This window comes from Chiroxiphia lanceolata, chromosome 3 (genome assembly GCF_009829145.1).
Source record: "Chiroxiphia lanceolata isolate bChiLan1 chromosome 3, bChiLan1.pri, whole genome shotgun sequence".
Classification (NCBI taxonomy): Eukaryota; Metazoa; Chordata; class Aves; order Passeriformes; family Pipridae; genus Chiroxiphia; species Chiroxiphia lanceolata.
The window spans coordinates 87,114,467-87,129,274 of record NC_045639.1 but is presented as its reverse complement, the minus strand read 5'-3'; the positions used below and the strand labels follow the sequence as shown (position 1 = coordinate 87,129,274).

General features: G+C 37.9%; 1 protein-coding gene across 6 annotated transcripts in view; it reads left to right on the top strand.

Moving 5' to 3' along the window:
- Positions 1 to 14,808, top strand: part of FAM135A (family with sequence similarity 135 member A) — an 87,134-nt gene that overhangs the window by 9,621 nt on the left and 62,705 nt on the right. For all 6 annotated transcript variants that reach the window (XR_004356467.1, XM_032684629.1, XM_032684630.1 and 3 more), the window contains 2 exons: positions 5,197 to 5,282; positions 8,844 to 8,964. Coding sequence is in view for 5 of the 6 variants with exons in the window: in XM_032684629.1 (XP_032540520.1) it covers positions 8,888 to 8,964 (77 nt within the window). In the remaining variant the exon portion in view is untranslated. The remainder of the gene's footprint in view (positions 1 to 5,196; positions 5,283 to 8,843; positions 8,965 to 14,808) is intronic.

Genomic DNA, 14,808 nt, shown 5'->3' with positions numbered 1-14,808 from the left:
CAAGCTGGTGAAGGGTCTGGAGACCAAGTCTTATTAAGGAGCAGCTGAGGGAGCTGTGGTTGTTTAGCCTGGAGAATAAGAGATTCAAGGGAGACTCTGTCACTCTCTACAACTACCTGAAAGGAGCTTGTAGCCAGGTGGGGGTTGGTTTCTTCTCCCAAGTAGTAACAAGTGACAGAGTGAGAGGAAATGGCCTCATATTGTGCCAAGTAATGTTTAGACAGGAAAAATTTCTTCACTGAAATGTGGTCAGGCATTGGAACAAGCTGCCTAGAGCAGTGGTGGTATCACAGTCTCTGGAATTGTTAAAAAAAAAGTGTGGAATTGGCACTTGAGGACATGGTTTAGTGGTGAAGATGACAGTGTTTGGTTAAGGGTTTGGATTTGATGATCTTAGAGGACTTTTCTAACTGTAATGATACTGTGATTCCATGAAAAAAAAATGATATCAAGGATTATATTTTTAAAGATGTAGTAGCCAGCCCCAAATCAGCTGACTTTTTAGTGGGTTATTAACATTAGGTGTTGAAAAATAAAATAGCTTTTGATAGAGTACTCCTGCGTATTTCTGAAAGAACTTACATTTGTAAGAAAATCCTGGTAGTCACTGTTTTTCTGTGTTGACCCATCCAGCCTATCACCACAGATGCTATTACTGTAGGAACTACCAAGGAAGTGGTTTTGTGACCACTGATCCTGGATCAGATTTACTATCAGATTATCCTCTAATGTAACTGTGATCAGGCAGCCAAGCTATCACATTTCTTAAGTTAATAAGTGTGCAATATATCATTTGTGCTGACTTAATGCCTACTGTGGGAGGAAATACAGTAACTATTTGGCATAAAGCCTTCCAATACAAAATCAACCCATCAAATCTAAACTGCATTTACTGTCTTGTCAAAGCATGACCTAACAGCAGGTATCAGAACAATGACTCAACTCTGTAAATTGTGGTGTTTTATATACAAAGGACAATAATACAGAATTATTACCTATTAAAAATAATTTACTGATCATATACAGTTAGATTTATTTTTCATTTCTCTTGAAATAAAAGCTTTATTTTTTTGACAGTAGGTTTGCTTGGGGTGGGACAGAAATTGCAACTTTCTTTTGGAGACTTTTTTGATTCATAAAATATGGCAGAGTAATGACATTAACAGTCATTGCAGACATTTTAATGCCACATTCATTCACCCATATAAAATTATTTTTCATTTAATAACATTGCTTAGGACATGGGATTCAAAGAGAGGGAGCTTTCTTCCTTTGTATAAATAAGAAAATGAAGTATATTTTATGTACACTTAGACAGACCCTTAATGTTTTATGAAGAATGTATTCAGTTGGGCAGAATCAAATTAGTTTAGTAAGCTTCCCTCTCCTACTTTATTAATTCTTACCTGGTGCATCCTTCATAAATTTTTGAGATTATGAGAAGGTGAATGTATTAAGCTATGGAGTTTGGTTTTTTAAGTGAAAATACTGCAGCCTGCAATTTATCATTTGTTTGTTTTTTTAAATTTACTGTAAGATCCTTATATGCTTTTTATATAAAGTTCCAAAAGACTTTGATTATTTAGAGTAAGCACTTCATTTTGCTTTTCCCCCTATATTGCTCTTTGAGTGGATTGTTAAGAAAAGATAGGTTGTGAGTTCATTCATGGAAGATGATGAGTGAAACAAGAAATTAATTTACAGATTTATTTCTACATTTGCAGATGTATTTCTAGATACATTACTTCTGCTGTAGTTAGATGTAGTTATTTTCTTCACTGTTTTTGAGGTAGCTCAGCTTTACTGCTGATTTACATTGTCTACTCTCCTTGGTTCTTAGTATGAGTGTGTGGTAGTATTTGGTTCATTTTTCTCACTCAGCCAGTGCATGGGACCAATGTGGGACAAAGTGGCTGGCATAATGTGGTAGCACATATCCTGAACTGCTACTGCTTTTCATCAAAATGCTCCATTTTAGCAGTTTCTGACTCAAAAGCAGTCACATTTGTGCCAGTTATTTCATTGTCTTTTAATCATAACTTTTAAAATGTGGATTTTGTTTTTAGGGTAAGTCTTTGTAAAAGGCAAATAAAACATTTAGTTTGGCTTGCTCATGTTCTGTTTCCATTTTCTTGGCAAATTGAAACCATTGCTCAGTTCCGCCTAGTGTGAAGGAGGAGAAGGGATCTCAGAGATGATGCAGTTTTTGTTTAGTGTAAATTGTTGGCTGAAGAGAGGACACTGAAGTTGGTGCCTATACTGGGAGGAAAAATTCAGAAATCTGCAAACATTGGGTCTGTTTTGCAGCAGGGGTTGTGGTGGAGGGGGGAGGACACATTGATAAGACAGTGAGCTTTTAACTGTACTGCTCACAGAACTTTTCATGTTAAACTTTTTAATGAGGAAGCTTAGAAATAACATGTCATTTGTCAGACAGACAAAGCCCAATGTTAGCATAGAAGGGAATAAGCCTAATAAATGTTCAAGATGAATTATTGTATCATGGGTATGATCTATTAATAGGGGAGAAAAAAAGAAATAAATGCAACATCTTAATGACTTCTATGCTCAGTGGGAATAATCAAGTTGTCAGCTCAAAGTAGTGAGTGTGTTGTTTTTATCAGTGTGCTGCATAGAGGACAAGATATTAGTGCTAAATTTAAAGCAAAAAGTATGAAAAATTGAATTTTAATGCCTGATTAAGTTGGTTGGTTGTATAGCCCATTTAAGTGCCATAGATATCTTGAATTAGCTTTGTTAGAATCAAACCTTGTGGTCGATTGGGAAGTAGTTTGGGCTTAAAGAACCAGGCATGATGAAGACTTTAATAGTTGAGTTTTTGCCCTGAACCCATGAAATTAGGTCACTGTTCAAATTACGTGTGGTTATTTACTTCATATAATTATTTATACCTGTGAAGCTTTCAAAAAAGTAAATGAATAAATCCTGATAAAAAGCAGTCTGTTCTGAAGTATTTTTCTAGTGATGGTCTTGTTGTCTTTTTCAAATTGGGTAATGAATTGAATAAGGTCTCTTAGATATTTCCACTTAAGGCATTTGTTTGTTTGTTTGTTTCCTTGTTTTACAACATGATGATTATACAATTCAAAATTCAATTACCAGTTCTTTTCTATCCCCTCACCTTTTTAATTATGGAAAAGCAAGGTTTATTTGTAGTGCTGGGAAGCTCTAGTCTCAACCAGAACACTGTGATACCATGTGCTGCACAGCTGCGAAAGGATTTCAAAGGACAGGAGGAGTTATGCTTGATGCAGTAGTCTAGGCTCTCTCTGCAGGGGATGCAGAGAGGGAGCTGAAATGATCAAAATAACAGGCTGGTTCTTTGCAGCACCATGCTGAACTAGTACATGCAGTGAATTATGCTTTTTCAGCCTCACAGTAATTAAAATAAAAGAGGATATTAGCTTGGGTGAGTTTTGGCTGTATTAGATGGGACATATTTCTAATCATATGCAGAAAAAGTTGGCAGGTCTTCTGCATAGTCTTGCCAAAGTCTATGAGCACCTAGAGAAAACTAAATGAAAAATATTGTCTGGGTTTACAGTCAGACTGTGCTAGTATGCACACTCAGAAAGTGGGCATTAGGAATAGCCTTGCTGGTCAGGTGAAGAACTTTGTTTTTGCCACACTAAGTTTCAGCTGCAAACAGTGTCCAAGAAACAGCTAAAATTGGAATTGAAGGCAGTTCTCAGGTGGGGGGACAAACCTGTGAGTCATCAGCACAGAGATAAATGGTGGCTGAATTTCTGTTGGCAGGTGCTGGGTCTCTGAGCATAAAGGGGAAGAAGATGGGTAAAAAAAGGTCAGGGATGGAGGTGTACAAAGCTCCTACGGCAACTTAGAGGAAAAATATTACTTGAAGAATGTTAAATGAGCAGCTAAAAGAAGACAAGGAAAGTGAACGCTTTGCTGTATTTTCATGTGCAGATTCTGTAGTTTTGCTTTTGAGTTCCACTGGATATAAAATACTAAATCTAAGGCTAGAAAAGATTGTGTGTTCTCTTTCTCTCTCTCTTAAAAAGGAAATTAGTCCTCTTTAAAAGGGAACTGGTATGACATAGGCTGTAATGCATTGTTAAACAGGTAGAATAAATGTTGGTGCCATTTCTATGCAGTCTTATAGTATCAGGATTTTACTCGGTCATTATTGGTAATTTATGGTATCAAGGATAGAATACCACACATGACATGCACAAGTGAAGTCTATTTTAGAAAATTCCAGATAATGTATTTTTTTATGCTCTGCTTTCTCTGTTTTCTTTGCTCTGAAGCTGAGACAAAACCAGTTAAGTTTCACAGCTTGCCTGCACAAGCTGTGATAGATTTTGTGTTTGTATTTCTTTGAAACATACATACGGAAAGGATGCAAAGTTCCTCTAGGAGGGGAGAGCTAATCATTCTCTTTTCTGTGTGTTTGGAATCTAAAGGTCATCAGATAAAAGTGAGATTTTGGATTTTTTATTGTGTTTTTTTAAATAAACAGTTTTAAGGTAGTGCTTGATCAGGGCAGGGACAGTTGTGGTGTTGACTTACCTGTGATGTTTGCTGTAAGAAAGTGAGTTCTTGGTAAGGCTCTCCTCCTTGTCCCCTGAATTTTGTTTCCTGTGGAGAAGGGACATAAGATTTACCAGGAGAATCTCATCAGACCTTTTTCTATAAATTGTCTCCTCCCTGGTAGCTATGTAAGACTGCGTGGGGGCATGAGCTGTATTTGATGACTCAGGCCAGAATATCTTCCTACCTCTTCATTGCTGTGTTGCTGCTGGTGAACTTAGAGCCTTTCTGAAGATTGGGGAGACTGTGGGGTGGCTGGGGAGGTACCAGAGTCCTCTGGGAGCTGGATTTTAGAATTCCGAGGTGAAGACAGGGATAGTTTGACTAGACATGGCAGTGTCAGCTTTGCCGGAGCACTGGCTTCATGAGAGGTTCTGGTTTTTTACTTTACTTTGTAAAAATAGTTATCAGACTGCTACACTTGCAAAGAGCTGAAAATTACAGTGCAGGACCCAAGGGCAGATTGGAGAATGCTCATAGGCAGTACATGTATGACTGTTGGAGAGGTCATGATAAAGGTTGTTCTTAGGATGCGAGAAAAGGGAACAAATAACATGAGTACTGAAAAGTTCTAGAGATACTGCTGTTAGTAAAACATTTGTTTATTTGTTTGTTTTTTAGTTGGAGCAATATGTTTCCGACAGCAGTAGTGAAGAACTGGAAGACTGGTTGATTAACATACTAAAATGGAGTATTTACCAGTGCAGGTAAGACATTCTTTGAACATCTTTTTGCAGTTTTGTTTCTTAGTGTTGTGTTGCATTTCCCAATACAAGTAACTAGATTAATGGCAGCGTTACACAAGCATTTCTCTGAAAACAAAGCTGGTTTAGGAGGATTCTGTCTCTTTAGTGCATTCTCAAATGCTCTGATGCGGCTACTGTAAAGTAGCACTAATATGCTCAATTTAGAAAAAATGTAGACTCAGGAAACATTTTTTCCTTCAGATGGACCTTTAAAATCTGATATCCTGTGATCTATTTTGTATTGTGGCCTCAGGAAAGATTAGCTTGGATAACTAAAGAAGTGGTGAGCGAATGTGGGGAGAGCATGGACTGGCCACAATATGTAGGAAATTTTTCAGCATAGGAAAATAAATAAACCCCCAGAAGTGTGAAAGAAAGGTTTGGCCCTCGACTTAGGATCAGATGGCTTTAACTGATATTTTAGCTATTGGAGATGTTTACTCTCAGTTCTGTAAATACTTTTGAATAGTGAAATGTTTTGAGTATAAATGTTAAGTAGCTACCAAGAGTTTAGAAACCTTCTGTTCTGTGTATTAGGGTGTTCTCATTTATTATCAGACCTTCTGAAATGGCTTTATGTGCTGCATTAAACTCTGTTTGTTGTATGTGGAGAGCTCCTACTGAAGGATTCTTTTGCTTCTTACAGGCAGACAGAACAAATGTGCGGTTTAATAGCTTAGTTTCTGAATGCTAATGATGCGCTTTGAAATACCACAGTAAACTCTTTAAGTATTAAAATGAGTTGTGGAATTTTGATGTAATTAAAGTTTGTGAAATTTTAGCTGTAAATTTGAAAGGAATCTATATAAATACATACTTCTACATGAGTTTTTTATTGGCTTTTGTATGATTAGCGTACAAAATTTAAGACTTTGTCCGAGTGTCTCCTTTAAAATATTTAATCACTGCATAACATTTTCTATTATATAGTTCACAGAACACTGTTTTCTTTCGCACTGATATGAACGACTTGCAGAAAAGTCTGTGGTTTGTGTCAGCCTAGGGCAATGAATGTTCCCCTTCTCCCAGTTTAAGGTGCACATGGAACAAGCTGATGCTCTACAAAGAAAAAGCCATTCTCAGTAGTCAGGTGACAGACTGCAGCCCCAGTTACCTGCAGCAGTGCTTGCTGGGTGTGCCGTTCTGTGAACTGGGCCTCACATTTCTTACTGGTTTTGCAGTTGATCCTGGAGTGTGGCACGGATGCTGCTTTTCCGGGTACTGTTGATAACAAGGGCTGTGTTACTGGATTAAAATATATGGTGGTGTGTCATGCAGTCCTGTGTTTGCTGGACCCTGTGCTTTGTCTGCAGGGAAAAATTGCCAGCCCAGGTGATTTTTTAGTGGGCTGGTTGGGGGTGCTAAGTAAGCTTGATAGAGGAGGGAGGGAGTGACCCCAGCTAGAGCTGTATTAGACACAATAGGAGTACCACAAGTTCACTGGACAACCCTTTTGGCAGTTATGCAAGATATAGCTCTCTTAGCTTTTCTTGTTTAATTAACTCGTTCATAAAATGGACCTTTGAACTTGTCTAATTGGACTGGTTCTGGATTGTTCTGAGTTTTCCTGCTGGGGTCTGGAGGGACAGCTCTTGCAGGAACAGTCTTCCCTTTTCTTAGTGGGGGCAAACTGTTCAGGGATGTAGCATCACTCATTGTGTCAGGAAGTCAGAGCCATGTGATGTCTTCTTCACACGAGAATGTAGTTTCATTAAAATGCAAACTGGATGAGACTGCCCCATGGCATCCTTACTTTAAGTCCTTTCGCTTTTTCCTGAGTGTTTTAAAGTGGGTTCCTTTTTGAGATATTGGACAGTTTCATGCACAGCCCATAGGATTTGTTGCTCAGCAGCCCAGAGTCTGGAGCTCTGCTGTGCAGCAGCTCAGGTTCCATTTACAGAACATATACGTGCACTTTGGTAGGTGGTGCCCATGTGATAACGTCGTATGGCAACCCCAGAGAATTAGAGTGCAGAACATCTTGATTATAGCTTTTAAGACCACTGAGGACATCCCTACTCAATCCTATAGACAAAGCAGTGGAAGAGGGAATTGCTACAAAGCCCTGTAGGTTATCAGTGCCAGTCCTAACACTGCAGTCTGTAGCAAAACTGTGACATCATTCAGTTAATCTCTTGACTTTTGGACTGAAATTTGAATGATTCGTAGGCAAACTGGGTTAATAGCATGATCTAGATGCTGTAGTAGGGGCCCTTGATCCGAGTTCTTCATGTTGTCCTAACAGCTTCAGCAGCAAAATTCGTTTTCCCCTGTCCACTGTTACTTCAGTAACATACTGTTTCTGTGTTTTTGTAAAGTCCTTGCAGGGTCCCTGTATTGGCTCTTAAACCAAGGTCAGAATTAGCCTCTTGTTTATAGTTAAAAATCTAGACCTCTGCTGTAGGGGCTGAAGCCTTCCAGCTCCTCTAGAGTGAGTACAGAGAGGTAAATCTTACCTTAAGTCATATGCTAAGATAACTTAGCTGGTAGGCTAGAGGTTGCCCCTAAAGGTAACTTGATTTCAGGTGCTGTGGTGATGACATTTTTTGCCAGCTATTCTGTTTCAGTCTCAATAGTACTGCTTGCTACTTCACAAACACCCAAATGCATGTTGAAAATTTTAGAAACAAAACCCCCAATAATCCATTCAGGCTCCAGACAGGTAAGTTTTTTCAATGTTTAATGCTTCTGCATTAAACCCAGCAAAAATGTGCTAATATGCATAAAAGATAGTCTAATCTAGTTTTTTTTGTTAACTTAGTCCTCAAAACAGACAGTAGTTTCAGGAACTGTTAAGTTTGAAGACAGGTGTTCACAGAAAGTGTAGTCTGTTTTATTAATTTAGTTGATATTGTTGAAGGAAAACCAACAGAACTTAGTAAAGTCTAAGGATTTTAATTCAGGTATCAGCAGGCAGTTGTAAATTAGCAGGAACTTGCCAGTCTGTGAAGATGACAGTGAGTATTATTAACACCTTACTCCTAAGAAAAAATTGACTATAAATAGGCATGTTAACCTCCTTAATTCCTACCTTCCCTCTAGAATCTCTTCATCCAAAACCCTACATGACCTGGTCAGACACTTTCTCTTTACTGTTTGGCTACGCTCTTACTCAGCTCTCCCTGTCTTCATGCCAGCATTGAGGCACTGCTGCCTGCATGGTCATTCTGCATCAACAAGGGCTGGAAGCAGCCTATCCTCTCAGTCTCCTTGTTGGCAGTATTTTTCCCTATTCAGCCAAGTACCAGAACAGACCTGCAGTATGTAGGTATCAGTAGATGCCAGAATTGTATTATGCTGACAATGTGTTGTGATGGTTCTGTGATAACATTTAATTCCTGCACAACAAAGATAGAAGTTACTCTGGACTGGATTTGGTACAGCCTATATTATTGTTTACCTCAGGGTCTGCATGTTTAAGAAGGGTGTGCAAAATTGTATGTAAGCATTGTCCTTTGTAGGATCCGATAGACGTTGTCTCCAACTTGTGTTCTAAATAGTGTGTTTTCTGTTTGTTTTCAGTAACTGAGGTGCTGACAAGTTTTAACTTCTTCATCCTTATAAACATGAGTGAAGTTCAGGCTATGGTAGAATTCTCCGTGGAGCTCCACAAATTCTTCAATGTTGATTTGTTTCAAAGAGGGTAGGTAGTGTGTTCTTTCAAACTTTACTGCAGTGCATGGCTGATGTTGGAAAGACCTTAATGGGTAGTCTGTCATGAAGTGTTGCTTCATATGTTACTGCTTTTATAGTGATTTGAAGTTTTTTTATTCCTTATTGGTGTTACGACCCACCCCTGAAGGAACAAGTAAGTCGGGTTCTTGCCAGTAGATCCCTTGGGGTAAATTAGAGTGAAAGACACTGTATGACTGGTGTTTGTATATATATACATGAAGGATTTATTTTAGAATAATTTGGTTGCAATTTGAAAGCAGGTATGTGGCCTAATGTTATTATTATCTACAGTAATATGGCAATATGACAGCACTTAAGAAAATATGTAAGTGAAAAGAAAGAAAGGATAATAGTAAGAATGTATCACCACCCATAGACTTTATTGTTGCAGTTTAGTTGTCCATTGGTCTAAGTGGTTATTTGAAGTCTTGATCTATCTTGTTCTGTTGGGCATGGGGGAAGAAGCCCATGAAAAACAAAGTCTGATGGATTAATATATGTTCAGGCCAGATGTGAATGCCTAGTACCTCCCCTGGGTGGGGGCAGTTTTCAGTCCTCTGGTGAAAGGCCTCAGAAAATGATTCTGGGAGTGCTTTGGGGATCTTTGATGGTTTATGACCCCTTCGAAGACATGGCAGCTGCCTCTCATGTCAGTGCAGTTGAGCCAGTTATGCTCCATCAGACCTTCCCCAAGGAAGGGGAAGAAGTTTTACAACTGAGCAGAGTTGGGTAAGGGGCAACAATTACCATGATTTTAAGGCACCATCTCACCCAGCTTTGGCACAGTGATGCTTCCACAATTGTTTTAAGTCATTAACCATTAGCAGTCCAGTCTCTCATGACTGGGAAGTCATATTCTTTCTAGGAATTGAAAGTAAGTACTCAAGTAATCTGGCTTAAAACTTTAGTTGTAATACGGTATGTTTGTCTAATTGGAGAAGAGGGGAAACCTGTAGATATGGAGAGTACATTATATTCTTATCCAGGCTTTTACCCTTTTATATCTTAATTTCTGTAATCCCTTTTGTTTGAAATATGATAGATGTTTCTCTTGAATCTTTTAAAAATGTTATTGCCCCAATTAACTTACTCATTTATCAGTTTGGGACTGGAGAACTTCACCTACTTCTCTCTTCGTACTATGCTGTGCCTCCACAGTTACACAGGACTCCATTCTGCCTCATTAGACTCTCTTCTGACTCCACCTGGACTCTGTAGAAGTCTTTTTCACATTCCTTTCATTTAATATTACCTGACTGTCCCAGATTACTTTCCAAGGTCCTTGTTTCCCATGACTGTGCAGGAAATAATGCTTTGTAGCTTATTTTCAAGTTATTAGAGGTTTTGGTCATCTCGTGTTGTGGTACATTGCCTTTCTGTCAATCTTCCAACAGACTACAGTAAAAATACTTGTTAGTTCTTACGATGTTTATGTTAGATAAGTCTAATTGAGGCTGTGTCAGTGCTTACGGAGAGGGGACAGTATATATCAGTGTTGATTTATGATAGCTCCTTTTTCCAAAACATTGTAGAATAATTTTCCTTAGGAACATTTTAGTACTAGGAAAATACAGGCTTGTTTTTAGTCTTGTCATAATTCAAGGCATGTGTGTGTGTGTGGCAGGGTATTGTTTTTGTTGGGGTTTTGATTTTTTTTCTTTTTTTTTCTGACGTGATGAGTTGATAAAAGTTAACAGGATAATTTTATTGCTTTGGGATGCACATAGTTCTTTCACCTTGTATTAGCCCTCTGAGATGGAGATTTTCAGCAAGAGTGATATAAAAAAAGGTAGCATTGGAAAGGGGCTTAGGAGAAAGAGGCATAAAATAGTTATGAATCATGTCTTGACTAGCTAGCCTCCATCTTTGCCATTTAACTGTTAGTTCTCATCTATATTTTATTAAAGCTAATTTTTCTCTAAATTTGACATACAGCTGGTACTGACAGAAGTTATGACCCATTGTGCTTGCTACTATTTGCAGTCAAAGTATATGCAAGCAAACATCTATGTCCCCTTTTTAGGAAAAATCGTAATTTCACTGTTCCTTGGAAGAGGATTAAGGAAGGCCTAAGAGGTCTGGGAATATTCTGAGAATATTCTAATTACTTCAACAGAAAAGCACTGTCTGTTGAACTGTAGCCTTTTTTAATCTCTTGAATTAGCGGGGAAGGAGAGGGTAGAACATGGCAGCATGTTTACACTCCAGTAGAGAACCTGCACAGAAGAAAGTGTTTTGGTTGTCTTAATCTTACAATTCAAATGATTCCTCAGTAAGGTGACTGAGAAGCAAAGCACAGCAATATAATTACCAGTGCTTTACTTGGCATGTTTCTTTTTAGCTTACTCTTGAAAAAGCAGTAAATTCACAGGGCAAGTTTGGAGGGTGGAATGCTGACATAATGAGAAACGTGACATGAGGAGATACTGCCTCTCTGGTTCAAGCTGAATCTTCAACTCTGGGCATGTTCCCTTAGAAATTAATGTCAGGAAGAAGAGAGAGTTTCCAGAATAATTTGAAAGACCAAGAAATGCGAGTATTGCAATAAATTCAGTTTGGGTAAATTCTAGTATTTTTCTAGGGAAATGTCTTTGTATTTGTTTGAGACAGGATGTAATACTTCCACTGCTGGAGGAACTCTGGGAAATAGATTGAATGAGCAGAAAAGGAAATCTTTAGTTTCATTACTGGCTTCCTATTTTTGAGCTGCCACTGTGTTTCTCTCACCAAAAATCAAGTACAGAATTGATTGTATTCTGTGTCTGTTTTGGATTGTGTTCACTCAAGCCTACCGAGACTAGCATGCTTGTCTGATGTGTTAGAAGCATCATGACCTTCTGAATTATATGGGATAAAATGTCGGCTGTTGTAATTAATCACATTGAGTTCATCAAGCTCCTTCTTAAAACTTAGTAGATTTTTATCCACACTGTTCTCTTGGTGAGTGAATGCAGATTCTCACTTGTTTGATTATTGGAGACGTCATAATTTCCAACCTAAGTGTCTCTCTGATCAGTTTTGGTTTTTCTTAACAGCTTTGTCATGTGCTTTGAATTAATCTATCAGTCTGAAAGTTCACCCTGAACTATTTTTAGATGTTAGTCTTTCGTCCCTTTTATTAAATATGAACTGACTGAGTTTGGTCATTGGAATTCGTGGCACATTCCCTACTACCTTCCCTGTAGGGTCCACATACCCCAGTATCCAATAAAACCCATTTTTCTCTCTTCCTACTTTTATAACTGTTTGAAGAAATCTGCCAACTATATCATATTTTCTTGGATTTGTATCTGCAGTGACACTACAGTTGCCAAAAGCACTTATGACTGTTTTTACACTTAACAATTAAATTTGGTACTTAAGGAATGAATGACTAGAAGCAGCGTTGATGTCCCTATATATGTGTGGTCCCAAGGTTACTTCAGAGTAGATTTTCGTCTCGTTCTCTGGGCCAGATGTTTTGTATCATGAGTGTATTTTGAAGTAGTTGGTTCAGACCTCTTTGTCCCCCCAAGGCTTGAGGCGCATTTTGTGACAGATAGATCAGAGTAGTTTAACTTCCTTCGGGAGTCACCCAGGTTCTCTGAGTGGAAAGCTCTCAGGGAGCTGAACCAGCTTACAGCAAACCAGAGTCATTGGAGAAAGTGCCTCAAAACCACTCTGCTAATCTAAACCAATTAGTAGTGCAGACTGAGCCAAAATTTCTCATAGTATTTAACTCAAGATCAGATTTATCTGAAGGGTTATAACCATATTATTCTCCTAAGTAACCTATTTGCTTTACTTTTAGGTAATTGTTATTATTCCAAGGAGGGGAAATAGTACAGACACTTAATTCTAGTAACACTACTTGTCTGGATATATGGCTCCCTTCTTCTTACCTAGTTCAGGAAAGGTTGTCCCTATGTCGTGGTTCTAGTGTGTCCCTGTATTCTGGTGGTTAACTTCTGAAGGTGGCACTGTAGCTGTAAGTTGAAAAAATATGTGGTAATAATAGTTAAGTAGCATCCTTATCTAATACAGCTATTTCATTGTGTTTTCTTATAACTCTGTGTCGCTTGCTTAAAACCCACCTTGCTCCAGGTAGTTCCATTGGTTTATTTTTCTGTTGCTACAATCAAATAAGACTTCACACAATTTTTATTTTGAACTAGGGGGATGTAATGATAGGAATATTTGCCCAAATAGTGATTTATATGTGAGTATTATGTGACAAAATGAATAAAAGAAATGTAATTTTTTGGGACCTTTGAGAATGATGGTTTGAGATAGTGAGGCTTCAGGCTATTTTGTCGTCTTAGCTCATAAAAGCTCCAATAAGGTTTGGGCTCTGTAGTACTGACCTTTTATAAATACAAAGGAAACATAGCATAGCTTGGCTGTACAAGAGGAGAATGAGTTTAATGGAAAACTGGTTGGATGGTTGGGCTCAAAGAGTTGTGGTCAGTGGTGCAAAGTGCAACTTCCAGCTGATGACCAGTGGTACGTCTTGTGGATTGATACTGACTAGCGGCGGTCTGAAAAATAAAAGCTAAACACGATCCCAGTATGGGGAAACTGGAATAGTTTATTGAACACGAGAACACTATTTTAAAGGCATCTGGGGCTGGACATGTTAATGAAGGGGACGAGCTATGTTAATTAGGGAATTACACAAGTTTTTACTACCGTTGCCCAATGGGTTAAACATTTCCTTCAACCAAGATTACATAGGGGGAAAGGATTAAGGGGTTTAGACATGGTTTGATACAATCATCTCAAAAGTCTTTTCTGATATCTGCTGGAGCCAGGCTTGATCCATAAGGTAGAACTTTAACAGGTCTTGTGAGAAGGGTCCAGCTCCTTCAGATCACGAGGTTTTTGTCAGCCCTTGTTTTCCTTTGCTGAAAGCTGGGTTTGGGCTCCCACATCTGCCCCTTCTTTTTTTATTTTTCTAAAAAACAAAAAACTCAGAAAAAACTTTGATCAAACATTTGCCAATGCAAGACAAAATACAAGGGAATACAAATATTACCTTAAATATTTTCTTTTAACTTATCATGCTAACTAAACATGAAATCTAAGCTTTGATTACTATTTTTTCTGCAACTTATCAATGCTTTGAAGTATCGGTTCCGACTGAGGTAATAACAAATTCTATAGTTGCATTTTAGAAGCAAAGGTGTTCTTAAATGGATCTAACAAGAAACATTGCAGTCTTGCTTTTAATACCACAAGTGAAATTAATTTTAGCAAGGAGGCTTCTTTTTTCAAGGCAATGTACAGCCTTTTACATACCTGAGATGGAAAGTATGATTATGCAAAGGCCTTGTGTGTCAGAATAGTTTGGGCCACAAGGTTTGGCACTATAAAGGCATGTGAAGGAATCATAGCTGTTTTAAGGCATTCTGCATATTGCTACATAAATTATTTTTTTTTTTTTTAAACTTAGCATTAACATTAAAAACATTTAACCAATCAAAAAGACTATCAGACATTTTTGGATATAGAAAAGTAAACAAGGAACAAAATGCAAAAAGGAAAAATTCCAAGCAATGCTAAACTAAATAACCCTGGATTAATATAAAACTTGTTTAAACAACTTAACTTATTCCCATTATTTCTTATTAGAAATTACTCTTATAAAATCTTATTTAAGCTATCCTCTAAAAATCCTATTGACTTATAGGCAATTGATTTTGAACCGAACTTAATAACTTGATGACTTCAGGGTTTGTGTGCTCCTGACTTTTACTGAAAGTGTTTTTTAGTGTTTGTTTTTGAAAACTTTTATTTAACCTAAGACATCTCTGCAAATGAAATTCTATTCAAC